At 52.2% G+C, this 16,149-nt stretch overlaps 1 protein-coding gene across 1 annotated transcript; it reads right to left on the bottom strand.

Annotated features, from left to right (window-relative positions):
• Positions 1-2,729: 2,729 nt before the first annotated feature.
• Positions 2,730-16,130, bottom strand: DUSP3 (dual specificity phosphatase 3). Its single transcript, XM_003131360.7, has 3 exons — positions 15,947-16,130; positions 12,779-13,005; positions 2,730-6,470 (listed from the first exon to the last, which is right to left on the bottom strand). The coding sequence occupies exons 1-3, from the start codon at positions 16,069-16,071 to the stop codon at positions 6,265-6,267; spliced, it is 558 nt and encodes a 185-aa protein (XP_003131408.3). The 5' UTR covers positions 16,072-16,130; the 3' UTR covers positions 2,730-6,264.
• Between the last annotated feature and the right edge of the window lie 19 nt (positions 16,131-16,149).

The raw sequence follows: 16,149 nt of genomic DNA, 5'->3' as shown, positions 1-16,149 counted from the left end.
ACGTTGGATTAGCGCCCACCCTGATGACCTCATCTCAACACCTGCAACAACCCTACTTTCAAATAAGGTCATGTTCTGAGGTACTTGGAATAATAGATGAATATTGTTTTCTTTTTCCCTTTTTTTTTTTTTAGAGCCACACCTGAGGCGTATGGTTGTTCCCAAGCTAGGGAACTACCACAGCCACAGCAATACCAGATCCTCAACCCTCTGAGCGAGGCCAGGGATCAAACCCACATCCTCATGGATACTAGTTGGGTTCTTAACCCGCTGAGCCACAGTGAGAACTCCTCAACATATAAATTTTGGAGGAACACAATTCAACACATAATAGCATGTTTCTCCGCAAGGCTGCCAATGCCAAGCTTGGGCTGTTAAAACAATTTCAATTGGGAGTTCCCGTCGAGACTCAGCGGAAACAAACCTGACTAGTATCCATGAAGATGTAGGTTCGATCCCTGGCCTTGCTCAGTGGGTTAAGGATCCGGCGTTGCCATGAGCTGTGGTGTAGCTCTCAGGCACAGCTTGGATCTGGCATTGCTGTAGCTGTGGTGTAGGCCAGTGGCTACAGCTCTGATTCGACCCCTAGCCTGGAAACCTCCAGATGCTGAGGGTGCAGCCCTAAAAAGACAAAAAATTGAAAAATTAAGAAAAAATAAAAGAACAAAGTGTAATGGGCCTTTTATTTTCTAATTAATTAATTAATATTATTATTTGCTTTCTAGGGCCACACCTGCAACATATGGAAGTTCCCAAGCTAGGGGTCGAATCAGAGCTATGGCTGCCGACCTACACCACAGCCAGGCAACTTGGGATCCAAGCCGCATCTGTGACCTACACTACAGCTCACAGTGACGCCGGATCCTTAACCTACTGAGCGAGGTCAGGGATGGAACCCTCACCCTCATGGATACCAGTTAGGTTCATCGCCACTGAGCCACAGTGGCAAGTCCTATTATGGGCCTTTAGAGAAGAGAACACCCTTGGGGTGGATCTGGGAAGATGTGGCATTTGGACCAGACTCTGAAGAACATGCCAAATTTGGAAAGTAAGTTATGCTCCCGGGACTCGGGACTGTAGAGTGTTTGAAAGAGACCTCAGGGGTAAGTTTGCTTCACTCTCCACTTGGCTCCCAAGCCCCCCATCTCTCATTCATGGAAACTGAGGATTCTTTTTTTTTTTTTTTTTTTTTTTTTAAGGGCTACACCTTCAGCATATGGAAGTTCCCAGGGAGGGCTGAATCAGAATTGGAGTTGCAGCTGCGGGCCTCCATGGCAACGCACAGCCACGGCAACATGGGATCAGAGCTGCATCTATGACCTATGCCGCACCTCTTGGCAACACCAGATCCTTAACCCACTGAGTGAGACCAGGGATGGAACCCACATCCTCGGGGACACTATGTCAGGTTCTTAACCTACAGAGCCACAATGGGAACTCCCCAACTTCTTATAAATGGGTTGGCAATTCAGCAGACTATATAGGTCAGAGACTGTCTTTTTCACAGCTAGACTCAGGCATGTCCACAACCATAAAATTACGCAAGGGAGCAGCAGACACCCCTCCTTGGTTAGCTCTGAATGTTGGGATATCCTTGACACTGTACCACCCCGAGCAGACGCCAAAAATTACCTGGATACCAAACTGTTAAAACACTGTGATTATCATTCCTGAGTCTCATTTTACAGGTGGGGTCCTTAAAGCAGCCTGGACCTTTAAAATAAGAGTGTACAGGGAGTTCCTGTTGTGGCTCAATGGTAATAAACCCAACTAGTACCTGTGAGCTGTGGTGTAGCTCGCAGACACGATTTGGATCTGGCGTTGCTGTGGCTGGGGCATAGGCGGGCAGCTCCGATTAGACTCCTAGCCTGGAAACTTCCAGATGCCCGCTTACAAAGAGTATGCAGAAGTCACTCTACCTCTGTAGACAATGGATGCTATGTGGTTGCTACAATGAATGGAACCAGAAGAAACAGCGAGTACAATATATTGTCAAGCAAGACAAGGAAAAGTTCGAGAACATTTTCCGTTACAGGGGAAAGGTCATCTCTACACACACACGGATTGTGTGCACCTACACGTGCATGGCACGTTTCTAAAAGGACATACTTGGTAGTGGCTTCTTCTAGGAAAGAGGCATGAAGGTTTGGGGTAGGAGATTGACTTTTTGTTCCAAGCCTTTTGTATTGTTTGAATTTATTACTATGTATATACAGTAGTACCTTTTAAATGAAAATGTTTTTTTAGTTACACTTAAAAACACATTCCCAGTTCTGTTTTTATTTTTTTGCTTTCCTTTTTTTTTTTTTTTTTTAAGGGCCGAACCCATGGCATATGGAGGTTCCCAGGTTAGGGGTCAAATCAGAGCTGTAGCGGCTGGCCCACACCACAGCTTATGGCAACCCTGGATCCTTAACCCACCGAGAGAGGCCGGGGATCGAAACTGCGTCCTCATGGATGCTAGTCAGATGTGTGTGATAGTGCAATAAACCTGACATTTAAAAAATTAAATATATAAAAAGATTTTTTCCTAACAGGGAATTTCTGGTACTGGAGAGATTTCAGCAAATATTTACTGCATAAATATAACCATGACAGGACCTATAACTAGCTTAGGCAGGCTAGTTTTCAGATGATGATTATTTTTAAAAGTTAAGAAAAGCAAACATAAAAGCTAAGCATGAACAGTAAAAGAAAATCAACTACAATGAGGAGGACACAAAAGACCATTTCTCTGTAATGTAAGACATTTATTTTGGTTACAGTTTTAGTGTTTTAACACTGACTTGTGATATAACAGACATTAAACTTACTTTTGTTTTTAAAATCAATTTAATACCTTCCCTTTTTCTGTCCAGAAAATTCACACTTTCACAATCGAATTACCCTAAAAGCTGACAGGAGGTAAATTAAGCTTCCAACCAATCGGCCCTCTCAACCGGAGATGGCCTCTCTTTCCAGTCAGGATAAAATCTTGACTTGGAAGGACCATCATCGTTGGCTCTTCAGTGATTCTTGATGCCGGTTTTATGACAGAAAATTTCCTACGAGAAAAGCTAACAGCTTCATATTTTAAGATCAGTGCTTAAGTCGATTAAAACATTAGCGTCTTAACTTGTGATACAAAAGGCACCAACATTCCTTTCGCCAAGCATCCATCACCAAGGGTGGGACACAGCGCCACCTGCTGGTCAACATATGGTTACACGCCCTATAATTTCCAGGTGGGGGTCAAGGTCAATGGGGATTCATAGAGGACCCTGTGGTATCAGAGCCAAAAGGGACCTTAGAGGTCTTCAGGTTGAGTCCCCTTGTTTGACAGATGGTGATTTCTGCTCTCCAGCTAACTCAGAGTGGCAGGGAAACAAAGCAGCCTGTGGACGGTGTACTGCTTTAGAACTGAGAAGAAAACCATTTGGGGCTCTAAGCTGGTCTAGACTGGGGTCTGCTAGTCACAGGAAGGGGTCCAGTCAGAGGAGGGGGTAGAGGCACCCTGAGTTCCTACTCCATCACTTCCCAGGGATAGAGAGCTTCCAGAACAGCTCTCCACTCCGCTGGGCATGTGTTGGCTCTTACACAATAGAATTAATTGGATTTTGTGTTACTCAAAGAACTAGGAGCTACATCTCGTGAAGTAAATATGGGGTTTCTGGGACTGAGACTATCACGTTATCAGCATAAAAGTAGCCCCAAAGTGAAGGCAGTAATTCTCCCCATGGCTTTTTCTCCGACATGCCCCCCTAAAGAGGCCTGCAGGACGTCTTGGTCAGTTAGCCCAGGTACCTGTGGCTGTTCTGTGCGGTGACCACCACCTGGGCCTGGGGGTGTTGGGGGGCAGCCCCAGCTCTGATGCCTCTTCCAGAGTGGAGCAGAAAGCTCTGACTTAGGGGTGCTTCACGTCTCCTAGAAGAAGAGCCACACATTCTAACCCAACCGGGATCCTTTTCCTGGACCAGAGCCCATTCCCCACCCCCACCAGCCCCCGCCACGACACCACCGCTTGAACTGTTGGCCTTAGTCCCCAAAGCTAACTAGCCCTTGGGCAAATGGACTGGGTCAAGGGCACGTCCAGTGCACCTGGACACTCCCAGGGGCTCATTTTTCGAGGAGGGGTATAGTACGAGAGAGAAAATTCGGCTTCAGAGAACAGCAAACCTGAAAGCTCGCCTCAGCTCTGCCTCAGAGCCAGGTGGCTCTGAGCACCACACCCCTCATCACTCTGAACCCCGGGCATGAATAAGCCCTGCCAAGTGCATGGGGTTATTCTGAGGACGACGTCGGATTAAATGGGAGAGTTCTTTGAGAGCTGTGAGGGACGCGGTTGAGAGGATGGGTCTGTCTGGGCAGCCCGGTATCTGAAAAAGACAGACAAATCCAGGTCCCTTTAGGGCTGCTGCAGTCACAGAGCAAAGGCGACATCCAGGCTGCGAGGTGCCGCTTCTGCTTCTGCCAAAATGAGACCTTCGAGGAAACCCCGAGACACAGCTGCTGCTCCCTATCCTAGCTGGAAGCTCCGGGCCAACTCTGGAAAAGGCACATTCCCTACCTTGCTAATGCTGCCTGAACTGAAATTTAAAACTGAATTTTAAATATTCAACAAAAGTCCCTGATATCTCCTTTCAGGTAAGACGCCTTTGCAAGTCCAAGGGATCCTACCATCAATTCAGGCTTCTGGGAGCTTGATACACCCCCTAGAACAATGCCCTGCATATATTTGGTGCTCAAAAAAAAAAGTTTTAGGAGTTCCCTGGTGGCCTAGCAGTTAAGGATCCGGCATTGCCCGCTGCTGTGGCTCAAGTCACTGCTGGGCCGCAGGTTCGATCCCTGGCCCCAGAACCTCCACATGCCATGGGTGTGGCCAAAAAAAAATTTTAATTCCACAGACTTTTACCAGACACCTGTGTGCTAGACACACTGCCATTAGGGAACCTAAAGATGACAGCACTGTGTCACCTGCGCCAAGGACAACGATGCCACGTCCTAACAAGACTGTGTTCAAAAACAGAACTCTTACGTTCCGACATATATGTGCACATGTGTGAGTGTGAGTGTGAGTGCATTCCAACATCATCCTTAAAAAAGTTCCTAAAAGGCTGTTTCTTTTTGTTTGCTCTAACCACCAATCAAGCCTCCTCCATCTGGATGTTCTGCCATGTTCCTTCCTGCTTGGCCGAGTCATTTTTGCTGCCAAGGCTCCAGGACCATTTCTGGCACCAGAGAGCTGCACGAATTACCTGTGAGCAGGCAGGGTGTGAGCTCGGGCTGCTTCATCTCCCTGCTCATCCAGCTTCTGGTCTCGAGCTGGGACACACACACACACACACACACACACACACACACAGACACGGGCTATAATTGACCAACTTCCTCCTCCTGTTCTTGGAATAGCAACTGAGACAAAAAGCAAGTGAGCACAAGCGGCTTGGGCTCTCCAACACTATAATTCAGGACAAAACCCTTAAAATTCTCCAAATGGTGGGGTTTTTAAATAGGTTGGACTTCAACACCCTGTTTTCTAAAACAAGAAAAAGAAAACCCTGCCTGAGGCATCGCTCTTCTGCCTGACCAAGTGCCTGGGAGCCACGGATCCCAAAGAGGCGGATTCTGAACCCAAGCCTTCCTTCTGAGGATTCACGTTTTTCCAACTAACTGATCTGGGAGCGTCCTCCAGGGGGACGTCTTTGCCCGCTCCAGGGCCTCTTTGTTTAGGCATCTTTAACCCCCAGGCAATCAATAAGATGCAGTCCCTTCGTGGGAATTTCCACCCACTGGCAACTGACCCCAAGCCAGCTGCAGGTCTCACGATGCGCCTTTGCCTATGGCTGAGCAGGGTGTGGACGGCTGTGGAGGCGGGGGAGACAGACACGGCAGGAAGAGAGGGCCAGAGTTTGCATAGTTCCCTTACAGGGCTCGAGGCGCCCAGGGGTGGGGGGTGGGGGTGGGGAGTGGGGGACAGGGGAGGTCAGGAGGGGCCCCTGTGAGCGTCCCGGGCCTCACGCTTGCACAGACCTCTTGCCCAGGCCTCCTCCCTCTGCGCCCCCACCTCAGGGTGAGGACGCCACGAACCGTAGGCACAGGACACACAGGGAGCAAGAAGGCCCTCCTTCGCCAGCTTCTTTATCCGCTCCCCAGGGGGAAAGTGGCCCAGGGCTGTGTTGGGACAGACGTGTGGGCTAGTGCCTGGTGATGCTGGGAGCAGGGGACACTGTGTTTCCTAAACGTGGCAGCTTGGGGCACCTCTAGAGAAGAGGCAGTGGGGGCGCCCTAGCGTTTCAGTTTCCCCTCCTTGATGAGTCTGTCATTGAGCTGGCAGAGCTGGGCCAGGAAGCCATCGTTGGGGCCGATCTCACGGTTCTGCCTCACGATGCTCAGGGCAGACCTGACGTCCATCCTCTGACGCAGCATGAGGTACGCGATGACAAGGGTTGGGGAGCGGCTGTACCCTTCTCGGCAGTGGACGAGCACTCGGCCTGTAAGAAACAGGGCGACTGGGTGAGCGGGGGCCATCCAATGACACCCCGGCTCCAGGCAAGATTTTCCCAGGAAATGCAAATGAAAACTGCGACGCAAAGCCACAGCAGCCGGCGGTGCCCCCCAGAAGGGCTAAGATGAAAACCACAAATGGGCACGCAAAGCACTGGCGGGGATGGGGTGCACATGGGGACATTGCTTTCAAAAACGGTGTGGCAGAACCTACTCAAGGCGAACACAGGGCCCAGCAACTCCATCCCAGACCCACAGCCAGCAGGACCGCACACGTGTTTGCTAAAGGACACGGAGCAGGGGAACTCATATATCACATTTTGTAACCATCTAAAATGGAAAAGAATCTGAAAAAAAGATATATAGGTATGTATAACTGAATCACTCGGCTGTGCACATGAAACTAACACAGCATTATAAATCAACTACCCTTCAATAATAATAATTAAAAAAAGACAAGCGCCAGGATGTTTACAGGTACACTATTCATGACAGCCCCAGGCGGCAAACTCCCAAAAGCCCATCAATGGCAGAAGAAAAAACAGCAAATCTGTACAATCGCCAACATCCCAGACACAATATGGATGAAACACACAAATATGATGCATATGATTTGACAGAGTAGAAGAGCCAGCAAAACTGATCCGTGCTGTCAGATGGATCCACGATGTCAGCGCTCCAGGCTGGAGACTGGAACCTGGGGTGGGGGGGGGATGTGGCCCTGGGAGGGAACATGTGGGCGGTTTCTGGGGTGCTGGTCCTGCTTTGATTCTTGATCTGACGGCTGGTACACAGATGTGTGCTGATCTACACGGATCTACACGCTGTGATGTGGACCCTTCTCGATAGGAATTTTCTACTTCAATCAAAAAAGCAACATATGAAAAGCGCCCACATGTCCATCCACAGGTAAAAGGAAAAACAAACCGCGCGGTACATCCATCCAACAGAGAGAACTACTCAGCATTCGGAGGGCTTTCCTGATCTGCGCGACAGCACCGAAGAAACTCAAGATAACTATGCTGAGTGAAAGGGGCCAGATCAGGAAAAGCGTACAGACAGCGCGACTTCATTTATACAAAACGCTACACAATGTACACTAATGTCCACGGAGAGAAAGCAGACCAGCGGTTGCCTAGGAACGGAGGGGAGGGAGGGGCGGAAGTGACAGGTCACCAAGGGGCTCGAGGGAACGCTGCAGGGTGATGATAAGCTCACCATCCTGGTGGTGGGACTGGTTTCACAGACATGGTGCACATATATCAAAACCTACCAAACTCTACTCTGTGCAGCCGATGTGTGCCAATTACGCCTCAACAAAGCCGTTTAAAAAAATAAAAGGAACTGGCACATCGAGTATGCGACAGAAAACCAAACCAAACACACAAACAAAAGCGCCCCCCCCGTCCCCCCCCACCTGCGACGTCTCCTTTTCCAGGTGTTTGCTCCAGGGTCATCGTCCCAGAAAGGCCTGCCCACCTTCTAGAGCCTCAAGCCCACTCTCTATGCCCCGTTCTCCAAGCTTCGGGCCCTCTATCCCCCGACAGGCCATATATCTTTCTCCCTTGTACGCTGTCTTCTCGCCCTGCAGCATGAACTCCGCGAGGGCGGGGATGCATCCGCTTTGTTCCCTCCTGCATCCCCAGCTTTGGGTGAAGGGAGGGAGGGATAGGGAGGAAAGGCCAGAGGCATCATCAATGCGGTCCCCACCCCTGCCACCTGGAGTGGTGGGGGGGTGCCTTGAGCCACAAACCTCGGGCTTCTCTTATCGCACCCCCTCCCCATAGAGCGCTCAGTTCAGGTGCTCGTCACGGCTCACCTCTGCTCCCTCACCTCCAAACTGAACCCGGCCTCCACCCTCACCCCCACCAACCCGCACTCCAGCGGGAGGGAGCGTTCTAAAATATGTGACCTGGAGTTCCCGTCACGGCTCAGTGGTTAACGAATCCGACTAGGAACCATGAGGTTGTGGTTCAATCCCTGGCCTCACTCAGTGGGTTAAAGATCCGGCATTGCCGTGAGCTGTGGTGTAGGTTTCAGACGTGGCTCGGATCCCGCGTTGCTGTGGCTCTGGTGTAGGTCGGTGCCTATAGCTCCAATTGGACCCCTAGCCTGGGAACCTCCATATGCCGCGGGAGTGGCCCTCAAAAGGCATAAATAAATAAATAAATAAATAAATAAATAAATAAATAAATAAAATATGTGACCTGTCACCATGGGCCGGGTAGTCTAGTGTCCAAAGTGTGGCTTACCAGGCAACCGCGCCCACACCTCGACACTTTTCCAGGCTTTCCTCACCTCTGTGCCTTTGCACATGCTGATGCCTTTACCTGGAACATCCCCTCTCTCTCTGCCACCTGGCAAACTCCTACTCATCTCTTAAGATCCCAGCCCAAGTATTTCCTTTGTTAGCACAGGGCTTTAGAACCCAAATCTTTGAAGTCATGTGAATCTGGGTGTAAATTTTAACTTCCTGGTTATGATGGTTAAATGAGTCAACTTGAGAGTGGTGGCACAGTGGGTTAAGGATGCAGCATTGTCACTGCTGTGGCATGGGTTCCATCACTGGCCCCGGGAACTTCCGCATGCTGTGCGGGCATGGCTAAAAAAAAAAAAAAAAAAGTGTCAACGGCACTTGTCTATAATCCACCCAGCTACTCGGTCAACCACTAATCTAGAAGGGATTTTGTAGATGCAGTGACCACCTCCCATCAGTTGACTTTATTTTATGTTTTGCTTTTTAGGGCCTCACCTGCGGCATATGGAGGTTCCCAGGCTAGGGGTCAAATCAGAGCTACGGCTGCCAGCCTACACCACAGCCACAGCAACGCCAGATCCAAGCCATATCTGCGACCTACACTACAGCTCATGGCAATGTGGGATCCTTAACCCACTGAGCGAGGCCAGGGATCGAACCCACAACCTCATGGTTACTAGTTGGGATTCATTTCTGCTGCACCACAAGGGGAACTCCCTAAATGACTGTAAATAAAGGAGATTACCCTTGGTAATGCAGGTAGGCCTCACCCAATCAGTTAAAGACCTTAGGAGCAAAAACTGAGGTTTCCCGGAGAAGGTGTTCTGCCTTCAGACGGTAGCACAGAAGTCCCACCTTTGTTTCCAGCCTGCTGGTCTGCCTGACAGAGTTCAGATTTTCCAGCCCCTACGACAGCATAAGCCAATTCCCTAAAATAAATAATCTATATATTCTACTGGTTCTGTTTTTCTGGAGAGCCCTAACCAGTCCCGTGGTTGTTACTCTATGACCCACCTGAGCTCACAGTGCCTCAGTTTCCCCATTTGTGCTAATAGTACCCGCTGTCCAAGGTGGTCAGAAAATTAAAGGAAGGGACATATAAAGCCCTTAGGCCACTGCCTGACAGACATGAACACTCAATAAACAAACACTAGCAGTTCCTGTTGTGGCTCAGCGGTAACAAACCCGACTACTATCCATGAGGACGCAGCTTCAACCCCTGGCTCTGCCCAGTGGGTTGAGGATCTGGTGCTGCCGTGAGCTGCAGCTTAGGTCATAGTCATGGCTGGGATCTGGTGCTGCTGTGGCTGTGGCCGGCAGCTGCAGCTCTGATTCGACCCCTAGCTGGGAACTTCCATATGCCATGGACGCAGCCTTAAAAACACCAAAATAAATAAATAAATAAATAAATAAAAATAAAAATAAAAAAATAAATATTAGGCAACACTACGAGTTCTCTGCTGGCACATGGTGCATCCTCTTCTATGCAACCCAGCCCAGCCTGTGCCACCACTGGCCACACACAGACCTACCCTCCTCTGCCAGGGTGTGGGCTCTGCAAGGGCGAGGACTGCAGGCTATTGATGCAGAAGCCCTGCCACCTCCAGCATACACTAGGTGCTCAATAAACATGTGCTGACTGGCCGAGTCAATGATTACCCACCGACACCGCTACACAGACTTTATTCGGAAGGAAATCTGCCGGCCCAGAGGCAGACAGAGTCTCCTCCGTTCCCATGACCCTATCCCCCAAACATGAGCCTATTCTCCCAACGCTTCTCGGAGCAGGAATGGGGGGTCCCCCACTTTCCTGCCCATTCACTCTCTGGACAGTGGCCCTAAAGCACTCAGCGTGGGGCTCTCCCTGCCCCCGCCCTGGCAACGGGACCCTCGTCGGTAGGGCAGCTGCCTCACCGCCTGGAACCGGAATGGACTCAGCATACCCAAGGCTCACGAAGCCAGGGCAGAAGAGGAGGCCTCAAAGCCCCTCTTTCTAGGCCTTGCCCAGAGGCCACCTCCTCTGTGAAGCCTCCCTTGATCTTCCAGGCTGGAAATGACTGCTTCCTTCTCTGAGCATCCCTGGCCACTCCTCCCAGCTCGCCAAAGTGATGGACCACCCCCACCCCCGCACAGTCTTGAAGGCAGTGTGTTTCTGCTGACTCACTTGGCCAACCAACCCTAAAAGCATGTACACTAGGCATGAGAAGCCACACAATTCATTTTTGTCACTGGTTCAGTGACAGTGTCCGGAGTTCCTGCTATGTGCCTGATCCACGTCAGGGGCTGGGGAGCAGACAAGGGACACGGTGGACCCGGCCTGAGGGCAGGCTTCATGGATGAGAGGATGCTACCATGCCCAGGGCTCAAGCACGAGGTGGAGTCTGCCAGAGGACAGGCTAGGGAGAGGCAGAGAGAGCCTTCCAGACGAGTGACCTGGCCCACGTGGGCTAAGGCAGGAGGTCACACAAAGTCAGGGTCTGTTCTGAGCCACAGGGGAAGAGGAACAAGTCAGAGAGTTCTTGGCTCCCTGAATGGATGCTGAAGAGAATACAGGAAGAGCAAAATCCATGCCCTGAACTGGGCCCCTGTTCTCAGCCGCGCGGGAGCTCAGTACAGCTGGAGTGGAGCGGGTGACATGTGTGAGGCCATGGAGGGCCATGAAGGGCCCAGCGATAAAGTCTGCAGATTCCCCAGGTGATAAAACTTCCCTCCTGGGCCCCAAACCTGTGATGACCAGCGGTTAGTAAGCTCTGGGGGGAGGCTGCTGTGCAGCTCAGGGTGGCAGAGACAGGCTAGGGTCAGGGGAACAGGGCCCGCCTCAGTGGGATCACTCCCCCCGGGAAGGTTTTGGAGGCGGGGGGGGGGGGGGGAGGAAGAGGCTGAGGAAGCAGCAGGAGGGCAAAGGCGGCTGCTGAGAGAAACAGGCTACAAGCAGAAAGGGCAGAGGCCCGTCTGCTCAGCTGGCATCCGCGTCTGGCCTTCTAGGATTTCTCTCTGGCACACCCTGCCCGACTGCCAGCGTCTCAGCAGCTCCGCTTCGCTCTTACCTTGTATTTGGGAGCTGCAGGAAGCATTTAAAAACTGGGCCTGGAATTCCCACTGTGGCTCAGCGGGAATGAACCCAACTAGTATCCAGGAGGATTCGGGTTCGATCCCTGGCCTTACTCAGTGGGTTAAGGATTCAGCATTGCCGTGAGCTGTGGCTGGGTCACAGACATGGCTTGGATCCCAAGGTGCTGTGGCTGTGGTGTAGGCCGGCAGCTGCAGCTCCAACTGGACCCCTAGGCTGGGAATTTCCATATGCCATGGGCCTGGCCCTAAGAACTACAAGTAATAAAAATTAAAAATTAAATAAAAACTGGGCCAAAGTTTGCTGACTTGTGGCCTCAGTCAATCACGGCTACCCTCTTCCCCCTGCCAGGTATTCATGTGACCCAGTTTTAACCAGTGGGGTGGGAGGGGGACTCCATTGCAGGGGTTCTAGAAAATGTTTTACTGGCTCTTGAGAAAAGAGACACGAGGAAGACATGGTGGCCTCGTGTTTTGCTGCACTTTGTCCTATTGGGAGGTGGGAACCAGATCTGCCACAGCCATCCCGGGACCACACGAGGAGTCCCCAACACTGAGGATGGCAGAGGAGTCCTGACACCACCAGACAGCTGCCCAACCAGCCAGCCCTTTGGTGGCATCAGGACTCCTTCAGGATTTCTTATCACAGACGTAATAAACCCTCATTATTGCAGCTATCGGAATAGGGGCAAGGGGCTGGCAATCCACCCTCAGCCAAAGTCAGATCAAACACCAGGGCCCGGGGGCCGCTGCTGTGTGACAGGTGTGTACACCCTGGGTGACATGGGGCCATGTGACAGGCAGCCAAGTGAGCAGAGAGAGCGAGGAGAGACCAAAAGCTCTCGGTCATTCAACATAAGAGACAGGAAACGCCAGGCTTTCCAAGTGGAGGTCTGTCGGGGGCTCGTTTTCTAGAAAAAGTCCACTCAAAGCTGCCTCCCACGGTTTCCTGGGTGGCGGGTCCCTTACCATTCTTCTGAGCCAGGGCCTGGTCGATGAAGTCCGCCGCCTTTTCAAAGTAGGCGCTGAGGTTGAACTCCTGCGTGTCGTTGGCCTTGATGCCCAGGTAGGTGATGCCTGAGTCCTTGTAGAAGTTGGCATTGGTGTTGACGTGCATGAAAGACCTGCCCTCAGCCGCATTCAGGACATGAGTGATGCCCAGTTTCTGCAGCTTGGGGATGTCCTGAGCCACAGACCTGGACAGGAGACAGCAGCGGGGGATGGTCAACAGACCACCTGGCAGCCTTCGGGGGAGGAAGCTGGAGAAGATCCTAAGCCTCTTGACCCCACAAGGAACCCTCCATGCTCTGGCCCTTGCCGGCTCCTCCAGCCCCAGCTTATGACCCTCTGCCCTCACTCTAGCCGGATCTAATGACATGCCCCAAATAGACTGGGTGCTTTCATGCCCACGCTGTTCCCTCTGCCTGGAATGCATTTCTCCACCTTCTTCTCGGACACGCACCCTCTCATTTTTCATCACCCTCGGCAGTATTTCCTGCTCTCCCCTCCACTCCATTTGGCATCAGGCTCCCTGCCCCGTGGAGGTGGCTAAAAATGGGCTCTGGAGCCAGACTGCCCGGATCTGACTCCAGCGCTGCCACACACCGTAAGCCAGGCAATTGCAAACAAGCCACATAACTTTTCCGTGCCTCAGTTCCCCCATCTGTAAAATGGGGATGATAACAGTACCTACTCCTGGGGCTGTTCAGAGGGTCAAATGAGCTGTTCTATAGACAGGGCCTGACGCGGAGGTCAGTGCCACTATCCTGAAGCTCGATTGTGCTTATTTGCTTAGCTGCCCAGGGTGTGAGCTCCTCGAGGGAGGAGCCACATCTGCTCCATGTCTCTATGTCCAGCAAATGCTATGGCACCTGTACACTCTAGGCGCTGAACGAACATGTGATGAGTCAGGGAAGAATGAAATCAGCACATCCCAGGCAGCCTCTTCCTTGAATTAGAAAGTGCAGCGGCCCCCTTCCGTCCCCCAGAGGGGTGCTTCCTGCCATAGCCACTTGCCACCTTTCTGCAGCTCTCTCGGATGAGTAAGCACTCGGGGAGCAAGTGGCCCCAACAGAACCATGGGGGTTACAAAACATTCGATCTGAATAGTCAAAGGCCTCCTTTATTTCATCTCACAACAACGTCCCAATTCAAACAGCGGTTTATACGTTACAAAACGCCTTCTCTTGCATGGTCTTGTTTGCCTGTCACAGCAGCCCGGTGAGGAAGGAAGGACAGAGCTTAAACTCTGGCCTGATGGGACAGCGGAAGGATATGTGTGTGTGTGTGCTGACACCGGCTGCTGTGCGGCAGGGCTGGGAGGAGCCCTCCTTCCTCCTGACACCAGCCCTGCTCCATCTTCTCCCTCACTCTGCCTCTCGTGCCCACATCAACTGCAAATCCCGAGAGCCAGAAAACGTGGCTCATCCAGGCTCATCTCCGCCCTGTGAGCTTTGATCAGGAGCCCTGCTTTTAAGGCACTCCCAACCCTGGGGTGCAGGGGTGATACTGGTACTCAGTCAATCCTTCTTGCTAAGCACCCCACACAAGGGTGGGTCAGATGTCAAGGTCAGATTTACTCAAGGGCAAAGGATGTGTTTTCTCCAGTGGCCATCAGCACCTGTCACCTGTGACTACCACCAGATAGTCACAACCTTGGTTTTCGATTGGGAAGTGGTGACAGCTGAAGGGGCCAAGATGCCTAAGAGAACAGGGATTCCCAGCGTGCCAAGGCCACTTGCTGCTTGAGTGGCTGGAGAGCGGCTTCTCCTCAGAACTTTGCAGGGTGCCTTTGGCTATCACAACCCTGCACTACACTATAAAGCAGTGGCTCCTTCAAAAAAACACTAATATATTGTGATAGAACATCAAGGAAGACAGTGTGAGAAAAAGAGTGTATACCTATCTATGTATGACTGGGTCACGTTGCTGTACAGCAGAAATGGACAGAACAATGTAAATCAACCATAATAAAAAAAATTTTTTAAACACTAAAACAACTTTGAAGAGTCCCTACCATGCAGCTCCCTTCTCTTACACTAAGCCAACAGCAACATTCAACAGCTTTATCATTAACACTAGTAACTCTACTGTGAATGAGCCTTGTTCAATGCCCAACACACAGGGAGGCTCAATATGGTAAATGATTAAATGGATAACACCGGCCTCGTGAAGCTGGAAACTGCCTTCCAGACCCCCTAGCTCCACGATGACCCCCATTTGTACGGCAGTCCTTGGAACTGGATTCTCAGAGTCTCAGGAAAATCCAACCCGTGCCCTCCCACGGCTGTACAGGCATGGTAATCTATTTTTGCCTTTTGGCTGGTATTTCAGCACCTCTCAGAACGGGCAACACTGGTTCCCTCCTGCCGCTCAGAAATTCTTACTGGTAGTTTGACTATGAGAAAATGAAAAAATCAATTTGGTAAGAACTCCTAAGGGATAAATAATAAATGCACTTCCTGATGGGGAGAAGGTCCGCAGCCTTTTCTAAGTGATGGTTCAGGTCCTTAGGGGGTTTATCATTGGATTGTTCTAGAACTTCAGGTACATCACACCCTATTTGGAAAGCTGGGGGAGAAGCGAGAAAACCAAGGCCCGGGTCCCTGGATCCCGAGTTTGGGATCTTTCAATTCCCGGCCCTGGGCCTGCCCGGCCAGGAAAGTTCCACGCCCGAAGTGTGACGTCAGCCCGTTGCCAAGGGAGCAAAGGCAGACATTCCGCGGTGACCTCACTGCAGAACCAGGCAGCTGTCACATGACACGCGGGGCCGGAGACCGGCCGGGTGACAGAGGGCCACCTGTTAAATGAAACTGGTAGCCCCGACCCCGCCCAGGGCCGTGCCCCTGGAGAGTGGGCTTCGGACTGGACATCGGGCTGGCCGAGCACCCCCGACCCCGGGCATCACGCGAAGGGAAGGACCGCGCTGGGCCGGGGCGGGGTCCGGCCCCTCGGCCCCAAGCGAGGCGGTGGGCGGCGACTTCAGCCCCCGCCCAGCCCCCGCCGCGGCTTCCGGAGGAGGGACCCCGCCCCGGCTCCCCCCACCCACGCCCGCCGACGCCCCCACCCCAGCCCTCTGGTGGGCGGGGCGCCCCGGGGAGGGGCTGGCGGGGCTGCGACCCGGGAGCGGCGACTCACGCGTTGCCCACGTAGATCCTGGGGGTGACCTCGTTGCAGGGCTGGCTTGGGAGGCTGTAACAGCCGCTGCCGTCCGAGAGCAGGTCGTTGAGATCCTGCACCGAGAGCTCCACCGGGCCCGACATGGCGGCGGCCGGGCCCTGCACGCCGGGGCAACCGCGAGCGAGGGGAGAGCGGCCGGGTCAGCTGGGCGGGGGCTCCGG

This window comes from Sus scrofa, chromosome 12 (genome assembly GCF_054392235.1).
Source record: "Sus scrofa isolate SSC_HxYL_T2T_F1_AM1 chromosome 12, Sscrofa_HxYL_maternal_Yorkshire_Landrace_v2.0, whole genome shotgun sequence".
Taxonomy (NCBI): Eukaryota; Metazoa; Chordata; class Mammalia; order Artiodactyla; family Suidae; genus Sus; species Sus scrofa.
Note: the sequence above shows the minus strand (reverse complement) of the source record. Positions and strands in the feature narration are given on the sequence as shown.

Coding starts and splice junctions, on each gene's coding strand:
- DUSP3 (XM_003131360.7), bottom strand. CDS start 16,071: ATGTCGGGCCCGGTGGAGCTCTCGGTGCAGGATCTCAACGACCTGCTC. Junction 13,006..15,946: donor AGGATCTACGTGGGCAACGC/GTGAGTCGCCGC, acceptor TCTCCTGTCCAG/GTCTGTGGCTCAGGACATCC. Junction 6,471..12,778: donor GGCCCTGGCTCAGAAGAATG/GTAAGGGACCCG, acceptor TGTTTCTTACAG/GCCGAGTGCTCGTCCACTGC.